This window comes from Phaseolus vulgaris, chromosome 2, assembly GCF_051622355.1.
Source record: "Phaseolus vulgaris cultivar YP4 chromosome 2, ASM5162235v1, whole genome shotgun sequence".
Taxonomy (NCBI): Eukaryota; Viridiplantae; Streptophyta; class Magnoliopsida; order Fabales; family Fabaceae; genus Phaseolus; species Phaseolus vulgaris.
In genome coordinates, this window is record NC_143499.1 from 37,219,739 (window position 1) to 37,238,889 (window position 19,151).

Consider the following 19,151-nt stretch of genomic DNA (forward strand, 5'->3'; position numbering starts at 1 on the left):
TTAGAGGGCCATTGTTGATTTCATGTGATCCCTTGACCATTTCAGTTGGCTCTTCTTCAAGATCAACTTCAAAGTAATTCAAAAATTTAGAAATAAGGACAACATAGGGATAGTGATAGTCACTTAACCTCATAGACTTTTGCATATGTTTTTTGATTATGTGAATCCAGTTGATCTTGATCTTGTTCATTATGCAATAGATGAAGACAAGATCTTCCTCGGTCAACATGGAGTGGTTGCTTCCTCTTGGAGTCAACATCCATGTAACAATGAAGACCATAAGCCTCTCATTTAGCCTTAAGCCTCCCAAAAAGAAGTTTCTCACCTTGGATTGAGGATTCTTCAAGCAACTTCTATAAAACTGCATTTTGTTGAATTCTTTGTTAGAATTAAAGGCCTTAAACAAGAGGGTGGGTGAATTGTTTAATGAAAGATTTTCAAAAATTTTGGACAAGAATGAGTGTTAATGCAGAATCACAAAAGAAGCAATTAGATCATCCAAACAACAAAACTGTTGATTCCAGAAAATCAATCGATTGTTTATACGAATCAGTCGATTTTTTTATCAACACTTTGGAAAATCGTAGATCAAACAGATTTAAAAACAGTGAGGGATAGAGAGATTTAATACACAAGGATTATACTGGTTCACTATTAACCTGAGCTACATTCAGTCCCCAGAAACCCCTGGGTATTTCACTAAGCAATCAAATACAGATTACACAACACAAGCACCAAAGAGATGATTTTGAACCCTTCAAGAACACTCACCCTCTTTGAAACACAACCACTATAGGTCAGAACACCCTCTGACTGTAGACACCAATTTCTTACACTTTTATAATATGAATTGAAGAACAACAAAGAATAGGAAGGATCACACCTGATACAAAAATGAATACAACGGATCATATTTCACTTTTAACCAATGCAAAGCTTTAAGCAATCTTGCAATCTCTTAAAACAGACCATGAACTGTGATTTGTACTCATATTACCAAACAGATTCATTCTGTTTGTAGCTAAACCAAGTCATATATTTCTTGATTCTTTACCAAACTTTGGAAACTCATCATCAAATTTCTTCCACTGAATAGAATCAGTCGGATGTTGGTACATTCCATCACATTTCCTCTCATCTGCATGCCATCTAAGATTTTTAGCATCGTTTGGGTTTGCAAACAAACACTTCATCATTGAAATGATGGGAAGATACCACATAACCTTCATTGGGGGTTCATGCTTTACTATATCTTAAATAGTATCATCATCTTTTTGTTTCATCTTATAACGTGATAACCCACACCTCAGACAACTTTTCAACAATTCAAAATCGTTTCGGTATAATATACAATCATTAGGACATGCATGAATCTTTCTATACTCCATACCCATTGGACAAAGAATTTTTTTGGCCTCATAATTACGATTAGGTAGATTATTTTCCTCTGGAAGCATATCCTTCAACAACTGAAGTAATTCCGTGAAGCTTTTATCAGTTCATCCATTTATTGCCTTCAAATTCATCAATCTTAACACTGTCGGCAACCGTGTGAAGTTAGTTGATCCATGATACAATGGAGTCTCTGCATCGCTTGACATACTTCCATATCCATGCGCTTCTGCAAAAGACTAAGCAACCACATCACGAATCATGTCCTCTAATCGATCATCATCTACATCATCATGTACTACATCATCCATTGTGGACCCCATATATTCTTCAGTTACGCAAACACGTGGTAAATTTAACAATTCACCATGCCATGTCTAAGTTTTATAAGATCGAAGAAACTCATCACATAGCAAGTGATCCCTCGTTATCTTAACATCCAGTATCTTTCCATTTAAATAGTTAACGCACGGACACCTGATCTTTGTTCACTCATGACCACTATTAATCGTGTTACGTTGTGCAAATTGTATAAATTCTTCTACTCCTCTTTCGTACTCATCACTTATGCGAAAAGAATTAATCCAATTTTGATCCATTATATTCTGAAATAGTCATTCAGGTGTTTTCTAATCGGTTTTCTATCTCACGCGTTTGCCAAGGGTCAAACACCCCCGGACTCAATACCAACGCGTATCAATTGCCGAGGGTTGAACACCCTCAAACTCAATAGAAACACAATAATTCTATTCTAAACTAACAACTAACATAATATAAATACAAATTATAATAAATACTAAATAAAATAAATTTTAAAAAATACAAATTATAATACATAAAAAAACAAATTCATAACAATAAAAAATATTCAAAAAATTTAAAACATCATCAACCTTGTGTGTGAAGGCAACGTTGGTCAAGAGTGGCACGGGAGCGTCAGCAACAACAGCGGATGCGGCGGCAGACGTAGAAGCAGCGACAGAGCAAACCTGAAACCACAGAAGAGACGACGAAAGCAATGCAACAGTACTTCGATCAATGCAAGAAACCAAACAAACTAAGATAAACAAAAAAGATTTATATACATTGGTGAAGAAGAAAGAGAGTTTGAACAAACTTACAAAGGTACGAAACAAAATCAATGAAGCTACAGAAAAAGAGATGAACAACACTAAGCGCAAATGCGAGCAGGAACAATGCAAACGTGAAACGCAAAGAGGATAAAGAAAACAAGAAAGTGTAAGTGGCGCGCTTCAAAAATTAAGGTAAAAGATTATTTAAGAATGCGACTATTACAAATAGCCGCATTTCTAAATGAACTTAATTTCAAAAGTGCCACCACGGTTTTAAAGGTTTTAAAGGTTACGTCTGATCGTAAAGTCGCACTTAGTAAACAGTATTTGTTTCTACATTTTGCACTAGTGATTATTTATTTTCATTTATTTGATTAGAATATAAGGAAAAAGGAAAGGAAGTAAATAATTTTATTGGGAACTAAAATTTTATCTTCTTTAAAAATAAATTACATTAAGATTTTTTTTAGATTTTTTTAAAATTATACTTATATTATCTAAAAAAACTAAAAAATTACAATAATCTCTCTTATGTATATGCAATGTAAAGAAGAGGGATGTAAAATATTTTTAAAAATTTAAGAACTTATCATTTGAATGATGATGTGGGATATGTTCTTCTATTTTAATATATTCTCTTGGTGATTATTTTGTCATAAATCTTGTTGGAGGGTCAAATAGTTATTAATTATTTATATTTTTAAAAATATAATATAAATAATACAAATTTGAACATGACTTTATTTTTGTATATACTGAAACACTTCTAGCGTTCTTTATGTTTTATTTTGTTTCTGATAAAAAGATATATGTATAATATAAAAAATGATAATGTCATGTTTTTAATATAAAAAATGGTATAAAATTTTAAAGAAAATTGGAAAATCAGTGTAACTTGAGAGGATCCTTGTAATTTACACCAAAACACACTAAATCCCAATTTCTTTTCAAGTTCGGGACTGCATATAAATGCTAATGCGTTGGGGTATATTTTAATTCAGCTCACTTTTTCCAGACGGATAAATAAATCTTAATTTAAATTATAGAGGATCAGATACACAATTTATAAATACTAAAATATTTATATAAAAATTTGATCCATTCATAATTCATTTGATAAACATCTAATCAAAAGCATTAAAAATTGAGATTATCTGTATCTGATATGATAAAAGTGATTGATAAAAAAATTAATTAATAAAAAATAAAATTACAATTTGTAATCCAAACATACAAGAAAGGAAAGGTGAAAATAGTTTTAAAATTCATATATTTTTAATGTGATAAGTTTAAAATAAATATATATATATATATAATAAAAAATAAATTTAAAATTAAATAATATAAAATATATTAAAATAATAATATTAAGAATTATAATGTAATTATATAAAAATGTGAAATATCGAATTATTAATTCTCTTTCACTTTTCACATGTTACAGTTAAATATCATATCATCAGACATAGGTACAAACAACTGCAATCACACATAGCCGCAACAAATATCAAATATCCATACATAATCATTTATGATTCATTCAAATACAACCATAATCCATTATAATTCAAAACAGACAACCTTATACTCCATTACATAAATAATTACAGTATGAAAATCGATTATAATTTAGGAAAAACCGATTATTGTTGATATATACAAACCTGTTGACGACAAAAGTCACTCACAACATCCATTCCCAACAAATCATCACCATACATCTGACGGCCACCAAAACCAGTCATGCAAAAAAAAAAAGTAGTTTCATATTTGCACAAAATCTATATTTAGGTTATGATATTTTGAAACCATGCTCTCCACCTTATACTAAGGGTGTCAAGAAAAACATTTTTATTTTCTTTTATATATCTGTCTAAAAGTAGTGCATGTCAATCTTTTTCTGCACGTTCAAAGGTTTTAGAATACTGATTTAGCTACATTTCATAAGCTTCTGCCACAGAACAGAAGCTTTGCCAAATAGAACTGCATTATCTGCTAATAGCAGGTCTGCTAAAAAGTTCAAAACAAACGGCAAGGATACATATCAGAACTTAAATTAACCAATTCTAATCGTAGCTTCCCGAACCCTCCAGCTGTAGTGAGTAAAACCTAACAGCTCTAAGTGTCAGCACTACAATGAGACACATCACACTCAAACTATTCATATTAATTAAGCTGTGCATGCATCCATGCATGCATGAAACAACCAGGATTATACTACGCTGATTGAGTCTCCTTCAAACACGTCACACCCCCAACTCCGTGGCATAATTCCAAAATGAAAGGCCTTCTGCTGGATCAGTTATTGTCATGTCACAACTACCACCTTCATCATCATGTTTTTGGAATTATTTGATCGGTCTTGGGTGAACTATTCTAGTTATGAAAAAAATATTAAATTAAATTTAAATATTTGAAAACTCATCGTAAATATATATCACTATTGCACTGAAGAAAAGTGAAGCTTATCCCATTCATTTTCCATAACTTGCACAACAAAAGTTGACAGAGCAATGGCCTCCCCTCTGAATGAGAGAAGTGAACCAGAATCGAAGCCAGCGTGGAGAGGGAACAATTTGTTATCTGTTCCTCCTCCGCCACTACTAGCCATAGTTGGCATAGTGGTGTTCTTGCTGTGGGTATCATCACAGTTGAACAACAACTATTTAGTCATGCAGATAGCCACCACCAACGTCAACTTCTTCCTGCTGTTTTTACCTCTCGTGTTGACCCTCATTGTCCAGGGAACACGCCTCGTGCCTCCTGCACCAAGTGTGAGACCTTTGCATGATGGAGATGCGGAGTCTGAGTCATCATCAATACCATGGGGATGGGTTATCTCTGTTCTGATGCTGTTGGTTTTGACATCCTACCGACTTCACCCTATCTTAGTAGTTGGAATAGTGTTTTTATATGTGTATTTATTATCAGCGTAAGAAGGTTTTTCTGGCCACTTTATAGGGTGGTTTTTCTGGCAACCCATGTTGTTTCATTACATCTTTCGTTTGTCTCCTTTTTATTATATGTGTATGCAGGATATGTTTTATTCCTCTTAGATTACATTAATAATGAAATGGATTGTGTAATAGTTAATATTTGTAGTACTGTATCATGTCTTTACCATAACAAAAAGGTATCCAAATACACAAAACAATTTCAAACAGGTTTCTTAGAAGAGTTGAACTGCTACCCCAAACTAAGACACAATTTACGTGAAAATCATAATAAGCCAAGATAGGCTATGTAGCAGCAAAAGTATGTCACCTCTCATCTGACGCTAGCTTCAAGAAAGGTTCTCCTGTTTGGAGCAGGAAGAAAACAGTTTTGGGGTCTCATGAGATGTGAAAATTAGAACTTTCTTTGCTCTTTCAGCTTCCTTTTGCTCGAGACGAAGATAATAACGAAGAAGAGAGGCATGAAAGGAATTTGTCCATTAACTACTCAATTTTAAAAAGAAATTATTTTATTATCTGGGACCTTCTTCATCCGAGCTTTCAGTCCCCCACATCTCCATAGCTGAAGATCAAATGAACAAAGCCGGAAGAGGAGGAAGGTACGAAAAGGGGGGCCAAAAGGAAAAGGTAGATAGACAAACTCAGAAAAGAGTATAGTGCAGAACTAAATATTAATATTGACAAAAGTAATCACATATTAACACTTATACATCAAACACTTCATAACCTTCATTTATATCCTTTTTCTCATCCATGTAAAATTTTATTTCTCTTTCTATCATTTATGCACATTTATTTCTCTTTCTGTCTTTTTTTCTTATCTAAGAAAATTAATTTTTCTTTCTATCATTTATGCACATTGGGATTAAAATTGTCTTTCTTTATTTTGTATCTCCAAATCACAAAGGTTAAAAGGCAAGTATTATGATAGGAGAAGAATGCAGCTGAAAGGTAAGTGTTACGATAGGATGTTGCGATAGGAGGAGAATGCAGAAGAATGGAGAAGGCACTACTCGATGAAGACAACTTGGCCGAAACCATCAAGTGGAAAACTCACTGCACCACACAGAGTTGCGACTAAAGAAATTAAAAATGTTTTCCCTAAAGCAATATTCTCACAATGCAGTGACTATACTCTGTATGTTCATTATAAAAATGAAAATTGCAGCTCGTAGATCATGATTTGTAAAAAAAATTGCAAATTTTACACTAATCCAATATTCCAAACTCGACCACAGCATAAGGTCGGGAGAATTAAAATATTTAACTTGCTTTTAAAGAGTTATTACTTATAAACTCTAACTTTCCAATCTGAGAGTAGATAAGATTTTCATTACATCCGTTATAGTGAATTTCTTAACTGCAGAAAGTCCATTTTTCATTATATCCATTGTAGTGAACTTCTTAACTGCAGAAAATCCATTCATTTTCTCTTGGGTCCGGATGTGACAGAACATTTTGTTTTATGAAATACTTCTGGATTTGACAGAACATTTTGTTTTAGGAAATACTTCTCTTGAAGACATATGTATAAGTGAGTGGTCCATCATGTGACTTTTCAAGATATTCGTGAGTACAACGACTTTTATCAGAGGATATGGATTGCGAATAAAAATACCTAAAGAAGTTACTTGTCAACGCATTTTGTATATTCTAAGAGACACGGACAAAATTCCCATGTAATAATACATTTCAGGCATAATTCATATTTACCTGAAATACATCTACAGAAAAGTTCTTTAGTTTCCGACTTAATGAGTACAACTTTTTTGACTAAAGTCAACTGTGCTACATAGAATGTGATTAGCTAAGCACTAAACAAAGAGAACACATACAAATATAAACCGAAATGCAGCCTCCTTCGATCTCCATCCAAGGTTTAATGTGACTTAATGCGAATGTCCAGTTTCAGTTGTAGAGGGCCAAAAAAACCAGAAGGAATCAAAAGGAACGCATTTGAAGGAGCATCAGCGTATTGTCCTTGAATGATCTTGGTAAAAGATTGCAGTATTAGAGTGCTTCCTCGAAACCTAGCCAAAACTTCATACTGAAACTCTCCCATAGACTTGGGACCAATGCAACTAATGCGGACTTTATGTCCCAGAGTCTCATGGTTATTGTGAACAATAAATAGATTACTATCATTTTTCTCTTGAAGAACAATTGTTTTCTGGTCAGCACTGAAGATGACTGTGAAAAATTTATCGTATGTAAACTGTGTTCCAGAGTCTACATGTCTGTGGCTGACGTGGAGGAATAACTCCTTGGACGAGGCAACAAAATCACAACCAGTATGTGGGCATAAACATGGTAGATAGATGCATTCCTTCTCGTGGTCGTTTTTCTTGCTGTAACAAAATGTCTCAGTGCAGCCATAATTTGCATTCGGGCATGACATTTTAATAGATTCCAACACCTTCTCAATAGCCCGACAACGGTTATACCCAATGGGCATCAAACACATGGGACACTTGTTATTGAGTCTGACACAGCAATTAGAGCAAGCAATATGTCCATTCTCGCACTGAATTTTCATTCAACCACAAAGTAATCATCAAATTGGATTTTTCATTACATACAAAACAGACAGCAAACAAAAGGAACAACATAGAGCAAGGAAAAAACTTGGCTAAAGAAAAATAGCATAGCCAGTCAAGATTATTGCTACAAATTTCCTCGGACTTCTTCTTCAGCTACATTACCCTAATCTAACCTTTTAGTCCCTCACTTTCTCAATTCCGTTTAGTACTTGACAACATCTCCACTCACGAGTAGCTTAACTAATCACTACCCAAATGTTGAACCATAAATCCAAGATCAAGAAATTTCAAAATTGCAAGAAAATTATCCACAACCCTAAAACGCTGAGAATCCCAACTAACAATCTTAAGCCTCTGCAACACCCCTTCCACACCACCTCACTCCATCCACAATCAGTTTACCAAATAGACGAAAGAAAAAAAAAATCCACACACAATCACCAAAGGAAAAACCAAAAAAGATGTAAAATTGACAGAGCAAAAGCCAAGATCAGAAAAAAGAAAAAGAGGGCCGTGAAGGGAAATTAACCTGGAAGACAGGGGCACTCAAGGGTTCATAGCAAATGCAGCAATCGAGGACATCAGGGTCTGAAACGAATATTGGAATGGACCTAACTCTGGTGGCATTGCTTGCAGACCCATTTGGGGTACCACGATTGGGTGGAGCAGGATGATGATCTTCACGCTCTTGAAGTTCAATTGAACGGTCTACAATTTCGAAGCTTCGTCGCGAGTTTCGTTCTTCTTCTTCTTCCTCCTCTTCCCTGCGTCGCTTCTGGTTGCGGTTGCTGGGTCCTTCTCCATCATCATACCCACCAACTGAAATTTTCACCATCTCTCTCTCTCTCTCGCTCTCTGATTCTGATTCTGCTTCTGCAAATTCTCAACATCTTTCTTATACGGAAATGGTTGTCGTTCGAGCACGGATTCCCTGAGGTAGCAAACTTCAGGAATTTATGCATCAACCAATCGCGTTCGTTTGATGAAGATCAACGGTTTGTGATTTATTCAAACTATATGCATTTAATAGAACTATTGAGCAGGGAATCATTTCCTCTCCATTATTGTACAAAATAATGGTAATTATTAATTGAAATTATTAAAAGCATGCATTATCTATACGATGAATTTTTTGTTTTTATTTCTAAAATAAATTTAAAGATATCCTTATATATTCACAAAAAAATATAAGTTGATAAATTTTCTTTAAATAAATTTAAAGCATGTCATTAAAAATTCCAAAAAGAAGTATAAAAAGGTGACACTTCTTAAATTCTTATAAATTAAATTTAAAGCAAATTTTAAAATAGGAAAATTTTAAGATTGAACTCATATTAAAAGGGTTTAAATATATTTTTAAGTTAATTAAAATAAGTGTGTTTTTCATTTCGACTGTTGTAAAATAAATTAGTGTTTCTAAAAATTAAAGATCATTGTGTTTATTTCTGACAGTGTTAAATATGTTTTTGTTTTATAACACAAAATTTAAATTGTGATTATTTCTAATAGTGTGAAATATGTTTTTGTTCCTGGATTATAACATAAAATTAAATTTTGTGTATGATTCAAATTTTAAATTATTAAGCACCTATAGTATAAAAAGAATTGGAATGAGTCATTCTCTATGTGAAATTATTGTTATTTTTTTTAAAGATTGTTAGTTTTTTTAAAAATTCGTTGTTGTTTTCATTCCAAACAAATGTCTAATAAACCTACTTCCAATGGGTTGATAAAGTGAAATCTCAAATTGAATCAATTTCACATAAAAAAAAATTATTTCAATCATTTACATACTACAAGCACGTGGATGGTCTAAATTTTGGACCAACACTAGTATAAAATACAGATATTACAATAAGTTATTAAATTAGTTACACGAAAACCGATGTAAAGCATCACGCGATGGTATTTTTGCAATTTTTGACAAAGATATTACATATGTTGTACTCACAATTGATGTAATATGTTCAAAATCACATCATTACACATTAACCAGTGATATTTTTGCAATTTTTTCTATACATATTACATCGGTTGTACTCACAACCAAAAAGCACATATAACATCGGTTGCATCAGGGAACCGATGTTATATGTGCTATTTTAAAATTCTAGGTTTCGCATTTTGACGTCATTTTCCTCTCGCACGCTTGTTTGCTTTCTCTTCTCCCTCGTTGCGCCTCGTACTCACAGTTCTTTGCATTTCCAATTTTGGTTTGGTTCTTTGGATCTCTGGTGACGTTTTCCGCGATAGTGGGTGGTTGGAGACATTCATCGTTTTCCCCCCTTGTTGTGTCGTGCATAGTTCACAACTGTCGTGTTTTTCATTTTCATTTTTGGGGTTGGGTTCTTTGTAGCAGTTGATAAGTGCCTAATTTCAGTAATATTTCATATTAAATATAGGCACTTATGAGTATTAAATGCTAAAATACATATAAAATAATCCCTAATTTATGAAATTATACCTTTTTATGATCTTTATTTGAATAAGAGCATTTCATTCCCAAATTTGGTGTTAATTTCAGGTTTCTAGGGGAGAATGGAGACAACTAGGCTAAAAAAGAATAATATAAGCTACAAGGAGAAAGCTGGAAGGCCCAGGAACGCACAAAAATAATAAAAATCTCAACTCAGCAGTAGATTGAGCCCATTCTCGCTTGAGCGAGAATGCTCCAGTGGCAGTGTCAAAAATCGACGCCTTTCTCGCTTGACGAGAAATCGATATTTAGGAAGCATTCGTAATAATTTTATATGTGAGGAATCGATATAAATGAATTTTATACATGCATCAATTTCAATCAAAGAACATAATGTTATCATGCTAATCAAAATACATAAGAGTGAGAAAGATGAAACCTAATCCCTATTTTTCCAACTTGAAGCAACGAAATCTTTGCCTGTTTTCTTATTAATCATTTCCATCCTTAGGGACACATTATTACTTATGACAACGCGATGCACTTATCGTAAAAAGTCATCAGCAATGGTGACGTTAGTTGTGGTGGTGGGCGGTGAGATTTTCGTCACCACTGGTTGGTATTTGGTCTTCTTCTTTCAGTGTTCTCTCTCATCGCATCGCGCTATAGTCTATATTGTCGTGTTGTATTTTTTTGTTATATGGGTTTGATTTTTTAGATTGAAGGGAAACTTGCATTTTTTTTGTTTTGTTGTTGTTGATTACTATCTCCATTGCCTCATTTTTTAGGTTGTGTGTTTTCCTTTTTGGATCGCAAAGATCTTTAGTGTTGGATTGTGTTATTGGGTTTGCTTTCATCGTAGAGGTGCTTTGAAGTCTAGAACGAGTTAGGTTGATTCCTCAATTTTTGTTGTCTCCACTGATTTGCATTTGTGTTGCTTCAATTTCGGGTAAGTGTTTTATATGTTTTACTCTTATTATTTATGTTATATTAATAGCTAATAATTTTGATGATAATGTATATGTCTAAATACTTATAATTTAATTTTAAATACATTAGTTTTTAAGATTTTTTTTTGTTGTGTTTCAATTTTAAAAATACTATTTAGATTAAGATAAATATATTAGGTGTTTAGGAAGTTTAGATGGAGAGAATTTGTATTTGAATTTTGATAACATTTTTGTTTTATTGAACATATATATTTGAGATGAATATTGGAATTAAAATTCATTTTTTTTTTAATTTTTCTTGTGATTTCTTATTTTTATTCATATCTAGTATGTCTTTTAAAATTATAGGTTAAAAAAATAAATAAATAAATTTTTTTTTAAATGTTACATATTACATTGGTTAAAATTTTAACCCATGTAAAAAGGTACATATTGCATCGGTTCCAAATAAGAACCAATGTAATATGTCCTGCAGAAGTCAATAAATGAAACAAACAGTAGTTTATTATATCAGTTATAGAACCGATGTAAAATGATGTAATGGACCTTCTACATCGTTGACATTTACATCGATAATAGAACTGCTATAATAAGTCTCATAAAACTGACGTAAAATGTGTTATTTGTACTAATGCAGAAACGAAAATCAATTTGTGTTATAGTATAGAGACGAAAAACATATTTAATTTTTTCTAATACCATATGACATTTATTAATTGTTGGTGTTCTCTAAACAAATTTTTAAGATATGTAAATATATATATATATATATATATATATATATATATTTGGACTAAATGTGTAATTTTGATCTCTAAAGTATCAATTATTCACTTTTAGTTATTAAAATTTTGGTATCATTTTTCCTTTCAAGACTAAAACTAAATTATATTAATTTTGGTCTCAATTAGTAATTTCATTAAATAGTATTCATATCAAAAATAGGGTTAAACATGTAAATTATCACTAGTTTACTTTTCATTCTAGCATGTAAATTCAAATAAAAATATTAAAATAAAATATTTAATTATTATATTTAAATTAATTAATATTTATGTTTTATTTATTATAATGAAATAAATAATAAATATAATATTATCAAAATAAAAATAAAATATTTTTCAATCACATATACCATAATTTTTTCATTAAAATTCACTTAATTTTTCTATATCTAAACAACTTTACTTTTTTGCTTGTTTCCCTTCTTTTCTTCCCTTTTTACCTCTATCCTCAACCAAACAAAATATTAAAATAATAAATAGTTAAATTTAAAGTCTCTTAAAAAATAGATTTTTTTCTAATAGAAGGACTTTTTCTTTGAAAAAAAAAAGGACTTTTCTTTGAAAAAAAAAATAGAAGGTCTAATTTATGTGCAATCAATTATTTTCACTACAAACTTTGGAGTTTAACACTCTTTAAAGACACAAATAAACTCAAAGCCTTTATCTTGCTATAGTAAAAGAAACTAAGTCATCCATCAATAAGTAATCAAAATATCATTAACATCTTTCAAAAATACAATTTCTCTAAGCAATCATATATTTAGCTACATAAATACAACAAAATTAGGATGACTACTCAATCATATTCATAAAAAAATAATAACAAAATAAAGATTTAAATAAATCTTGATCATCATAATATAATGTTGTTGTGGTTTTATTTTGGTCTTATATTTGATTCTCATTTGTTCTTGTTTTCACTTTCGTTTCAATCTCAACTCAATTATGAAGTCGGCCAAATATTTAGATAATTCAATCGACCAAATGATCATTCGGCTGGCAAGATTGAGTTTGGATAGGGTCTTCATTGATCAGGTAGTTGATCATAACAATCATTGGGTAATTTTGAAAATATGGTCTCATTCTTTAAGTTATTGTCATTAAAGCTATGGCAACTTTCTCAACCATCTGATATCAGTTTTTAGCCTCTTGTAGAGTCTGACTAATAAAATACATTACTCTTTACTCTCTGTTAACCTCTTATATGAATGTCGCGCTAATGGCTTCTTCAAAGGCAAAGAGATATACGATAAATGATTTAGACAGATCAACTTTTGGATAATTGGGAGAAAGGTTAATTTTTATTTTACTTGCACAAATACGTCTTTGCACTAAGGACTCCAATGCAACCTATAGACCTTCTTTAGCAGCTAAGCGATCGATTTTGTACAAGTTTCGACAAAAATTGAGATAGTGCAGTGAGTCCTTCCACAACTCTTTGGACCTTTTTCAAATTTTTTAGGCTTCTCATCGCGATGAGAGCTTGACATTTGTCAAGATTGACTTTATACCTTTATGAGTGAGTTTGAAGTTAAGGAACTTTTCATCTTTCACCTCGAAGACACATTTCTCGTGGTTCAACCTCATGTTGTTTTTCCTAAGCTCAACAAAGACTTCATTAAGATCCTCCAAATGTGATTGCATGATTCAGACTTAATAACCATGTCGTCAATGTACACTTCAATATTTCTCTCAATAAGGCCTTTGAAGACCTTATCCAATAGTCTCTAGTAGGTGGCTCAAGCGTTCTTGAGGCCAAAAGACATGACCTCGTAATAGTAATTTGCATCATCTGTTATAAAAGTCGTCTACTCCTTATCTTTTGGGTGCATGCAGATCTGGTTATATCCAAAATATGCTTCAAGAAAGCTCAACATCCTGTGTCCGCCCAACCCATTGGCAAGCCGGTCTATGCTCGACAAAGATAATTGTCTTTTGGAAATGATTTGTTGAGGTTAGCGTAGTCCATGCACATTCTCCACTTGCAGTTTGGTTTATTTACCATTATCATATTTGTGAGTCACATTGTGTATTGAGCTTCTCAAATTAATCCAACTCCGACTAGTTTCTTGGTTTCTACTTTGGTTGCGTTTCTTTTCTCATTTCCTAACTTCCTCTCTTCTGGGATACCGGTCTAGCTTCTTTGTAGATTGAAAGTTTATGCAGGATGATGTTGATAGTTGTTCTCGACATATCAATCGTAGTTTAGGGGAACAAGTCAACGTTTTTTGTAAGGACCCAATGTATCTTATCAGTGTCTTTTGTGTTTACTGAAGTCACAATTTGGGTATAATGGTTCCCATCCCATAGTTGCAATAGGGGTAACATCCTCTCCAGATTCTACTTAGATGTCATTTATCCTCATACTAAGGTTGTTTAAAGCATCAATATGGTCCCATCTTGGACTTAGTTGATCTCGGTCTGTCAAATGATCTGGACTAGGTTGTGGTGGTTCAAATTTCAAGCTAATCGCGTAACATTCTCTTTTCGTCCTTTAGTCTACATTTATGGTGATGGTGTCGCCTGCTATCAAGGAGAACTTCATCATCAAATGTGGGGTAAAGAATATTGCCCCTAACTGGTTAAGGGACAACCTCCCCAAGAGGATGTTGAAGGTAAGACATGTTGACGTTGACTAGGAGATATCGTATCTTGATAGTTCGACTTTGTAACCCTCTTTCCCCAAACTTTTTGTAAAGGTTTATATGTCTTATAGTATAAACTCGCTCTCTAGAGAATCATATGATCTGATCATCATAGGGTTGAATCTCTATTTCAGGTATTTGGAGCTTTTTAAAGGTTTTCCAATACAATATGTATATCGAGTTCCCTTGGTCAACTAGGGTTTTTATCACTGCGAAATTTTCTATTTCAATAGTTATGATCGTGGGGTCATCTTGCATAAGGTCAACGACTTTGAGGTCGACATCAATAGAGGTAATATGGGGCACCCTTTGTTAAATCGAGGACCGATCTCGTTTACCAATTCTACTACCTAGAGGTGTCATTTTCTTGTTGAGGCCGACGTCCCTCCCTTGACCAAACCTCCAATTGTCATATTAATTACTCCCTAAGTGGAGCTTCTTTGGCCTGTCCTTCTTGGTCACTGCAGGCACATTGAGTCGACCTTGACATGTTATCATCATCTCAACAAGTTTCTACTTGGGTTTTTTGTATTTCGTAATCTTTATGGATTGCTCTTTTCTCCGTCCCGGTAAATGAGGTACAAAGTGACATTCTTATCTAAAAACCCTTCAAAAGTATCCTGCCTCGATTATCTCCTCGATTTAATCTTTCAACATTAAGCATCTTCAAAAGTCTGACTAATGAAATACATTACTCTTTACTCTTTGTTAACCTCTTATATGAATGTCACGCTAATGACTTCTTCAAAGACAGAGAAATATACGATAATTTTTAGTCTATAAAATAATATATAATTTAGTCAATATAGCAACTAATTATTTTTGTCTCTAAAATTGGTTTTTATTTAATAATTTTATAGTAGTATTAGGAGGCTATTAAAAGGATTTTGCGCTAGTTAGCTCGAACTATACATCATGGTCTCATCCTCAAACCATGTCCAAGCTTGCCTCTCATTGGCTTCAGCGTTGTGAATTGAGGATCCGATTTAGACGACAAACGAGCCACAACGGGATATTGTGTTTATTTTGGTAAAAATTTGGTTTAATGGATTTCTCATAACAAAAAGTCGTGTCTCGAAGTAGCACCAAACAGAGTATAGGAGTATCATTGTCGTCCTTGATAAGATAACATGGATACACTCTCTTCGAACTGAGTTGCGTCCTCCAACTACTACTCCTATGATTTTTTGCAGACAACCTTGGAGCTGTTCTAATGGCAGCTAATCTAGTAATTCACTCGAGTCTAACCATTTTGAGTTGGACCTACATTTCTTTCGAAAATGTGTGCAACAACATCTTCTACATGTAAGTTGCTGTGTTCTGGTGCATCTTTCATTAGGTTAAGGAGTAGACTTATCTTATGGGAGATGTCACATGATATAGGTGTAATATGTATCCTTCATGTATGAAAATCCATTCTTCTTCTCATATCATTCTTCTTCATATATCTAAATATTGTTGCTCTCTACCCAGGCATGATACCCATCATCTCTTTTATTCTTCTGGTAGATAGTGTTCTTCAAATATTTCATGTGACAGTAAAACTTATAATCTTTTTGGAAAAAAATATTTTATCAAACATCAAAGACAAAACACCCGTGCTACATAATTTCTCAATGCTGAGCCTATTATGCTTTTGCAACACGCTCATCTGATATTATCCATTATTCATTTATCTAATGCCAATTCACCTGTTTCAAGGTTTTAACCGTTATGCAAAATTCTGATGGACAAATTTCAAAGACACAATTAGTTTTGAGATAAAATCAAATATAATATCAAAACTTGTAACATTAATTCTGAGGTTAAAACTATGACAACTTCAAACAAATCCAAATATGACATCGAAAGAGAGACAGACACCAATTTATAAACAATCACATTCACACACATTACAACAGGGATTAACCAGATAACAGAGCAAAAGATGACTTCATATGGCTCACAACAAGAAGCAAGAAAGCAACAACATTTTGCAGTCATAATGTTTAGTTTAGAGTAACATAACAAGGAACACAGCCAGAAGCTGAGTTTCCTGAGCAAAACCTAAACACAAAATGCTATTGGATGTCATTTATTTTTTCTTTCCATGGAAAAAGGAATTTTAAATTTTAAATGCGACCACCCCACAAGGACTCCATCTGAACTTTCCCACTCTTCAAGAGACTCTCGATTTCCAGCGGAGGGTTCAAACCAAGCCTCTGAGCACGCTCCCACCGTGCAAGCCGCGCCATCCCAAGGCAGGGCCCATACGCCATGTTCAAATCGAATTGCCGCAACACCACCTCGCTCTCACTGCATTCATCTGCATACAAAATTTCACCTTTTAGTCATAGAAAGAGATAAATGTGTTTGAATTAAAAAAAAAAAAAAAAAAGCCCTAGGAATTAGAATGGACATTGGAGGTCCGGTTTTCCGCCGGGGGAGATGGTGGCCAGTGTTTGGACCGAAGTGGATCCCAAAATGGCGGCGTTAATCGGAGATTTTTTGGAAGATTTCTTCGTGGCGGTGGTTTTCCTCTGTCGGTAAAAACCCTTCATATTTCCAGACACGGTCGCCATTTTCTCTTCTCTCTCTAAAGCACTTTTCAAATTTGAATTTTGAAAATGTCTGTCTTAAGTCTGAACAGGAAGCAGGAACTTCTTTTATAATGCCTCTTCTTTCCTTTTATACAAATATTCAATTACTTAGATATTTTTTTGCAATAATTCTTAAACTGAAATTAATATTTCATTTTAATAACTTGATATTTAGAAGTCAAAAATTGAAAAAAAAATATCTGTTTTATTTTTTGTTTATAGTAACATTTTCAGCAAATAATTTTTACTAAAAATATGTTTAGATATGTTTTAGTTGCAATCCTTCATATTCAGAAAAGGTTTAAATATTACTTAAAAATACAAAATTAATATTTTTAACAACAAAATAGTATTTTAAGCAATAATTTTAGTTTGGTTACTTTTTTCATTTTTACTTTGACTTTTCTTTATAATTATTTTTAATAATTAAGATGTATTTTGAAATTAAAATATTGTAAAATTATAAACAAGTCTTGACCAACATTTTATGCTTTGTTACTTGTATTGCACAACAACATTTGAAATAAAAAGGTACAAATAAACATTTCTTATATAACCACTTTGGATACATAAAAGGGCTACATTATTCTTTATATTATTATGATATTAGAAAACACTTCATTCTATTATATTTTTAAGAAAATAAAAGATATATATATATATACATATATATATAATTATTATTATATTATAAATGATAATTGATTTTAGAAGATTGTGTTGTAGAAAAAACTCAATAATTTAGAAAGTTTGAATATGATTTCTAAAAAAAAATTGATAACTACAAAGAATAATAAAATACCGTATATATTTTGTTTATACTAGTGAAAATAAATGCATTTAGAGCACATTATATTCACATTTTTATTTCATTAAAATATATAATTTTATTAACTTTTATAAGTAATTAATTAAAAAAATAAAAAAATAATAAAATTTAATATATATATATATATACTTATAATTTTATAATAATAGTATTGAAAAATTATGTAACATTAGTTTAAAAAAAAATTATCTATTTTATTAAATAAATAAATAAATTATTTTTTATTTATCAAAGGATAAATAATTTAAATAATGACCATTTTTAAAAACAATTATTATTATTATTGAAATAAAATAATTATTAAATTATAAAGGATTTTCATTAAAGGTAATTGTAAAAAAAAATGAATATTATTATATATAAATTTCTATTGTTTAAGTGGTTTTTGTATTGTGAGTAGGTATTTAAATTTAAAAATAATTCTTTTAAAAGTAAAATTGTGTACACAAAAAATTTAAGTATGTATGTCTATTTTTCAAAACAAAAAATTTAAAATTTTTTAAAACAATAATTAAACTCGAAAAAAATTAACAAAATTTTAATTACACATAATCTTAAAATTTAATGTGAAATTATAAGATAATAAAGCCAAATGAGTTTATTCATTCATACGAGACAAAACGAAAAAAATACAAGAAAGAGAATAAAGAAAATTAATGAAACCTTAATGTATTGTTTTTGAGATGATATGTGTCAAACTTGATGATTTATTCTTCAAATCTTTTACAGGTTTATGTGTCTTTTTATAGGTTTTACTACTTCATTCAAGAATTTTGAAAAAATATTCTTTCAAATTTTGTTACCCTGCTTTGTAGTTTTCAACTTTTCAAAATTATTGGATTTTATTTTTAATTTTATTCTTTTATTCTCAAATTCATTTTATGTTTTGATTCAATAACTTTTTTTTACATATTCCACTCATTCACATAAGTAAAAACTTTCTTCACATCATTTATCACACCATCTACTTTAAAAACTCATAATCAAC

The 19,151-nt window shown here is 31.7% G+C and overlaps 2 protein-coding genes across 2 annotated transcripts; both read right to left on the minus strand.

Annotated features, from left to right (window-relative positions):
- Positions 1–7,046: 7,046 nt before the first annotated feature.
- Positions 7,047–8,936, minus strand: LOC137811775 (E3 ubiquitin-protein ligase SINA-like 7). Its single transcript, XM_068613608.2, has 2 exons — positions 8,489–8,936; positions 7,047–7,943 (listed from the first exon to the last, which is right to left on the minus strand). The coding sequence occupies exons 1-2, from the start codon at positions 8,792–8,794 to the stop codon at positions 7,299–7,301; spliced, it is 951 nt and encodes a 316-aa protein (XP_068469709.1). The 5' UTR covers positions 8,795–8,936; the 3' UTR covers positions 7,047–7,298.
- Positions 8,937–16,594: 7,658 nt separating this feature from the next.
- LOC137811776 (uncharacterized) lies at positions 16,595–17,390 on the minus strand. The gene is made up of 2 exons (XM_068613609.1): positions 17,154–17,390; positions 16,595–17,060 (listed from the first exon to the last, which is right to left on the minus strand). The coding sequence occupies exons 1-2, from the start codon at positions 17,314–17,316 to the stop codon at positions 16,867–16,869; spliced, it is 357 nt and encodes a 118-aa protein (XP_068469710.1). The 5' UTR covers positions 17,317–17,390; the 3' UTR covers positions 16,595–16,866.
- Between the last annotated feature and the right edge of the window lie 1,761 nt (positions 17,391–19,151).

Coding starts and splice junctions, on each gene's coding strand:
- LOC137811775 (XM_068613608.2), bottom strand. CDS start 8,794: ATGGTGAAAATTTCAGTTGGTGGGTATGATGATGGAGAAGGACCCAGC. Junction 7,944..8,488: donor TGAGTGCCCCTGTCTTCCAG/GTTAATTTCCCT, acceptor ATGAAAATTCAG/TGCGAGAATGGACATATTGC.
- LOC137811776 (XM_068613609.1), bottom strand. CDS start 17,316: ATGGCGACCGTGTCTGGAAATATGAAGGGTTTTTACCGACAGAGGAAA. Junction 17,061..17,153: donor CGGAAAACCGGACCTCCAAT/GTCCATTCTAAT, acceptor TTTTGTATGCAG/ATGAATGCAGTGAGAGCGAG.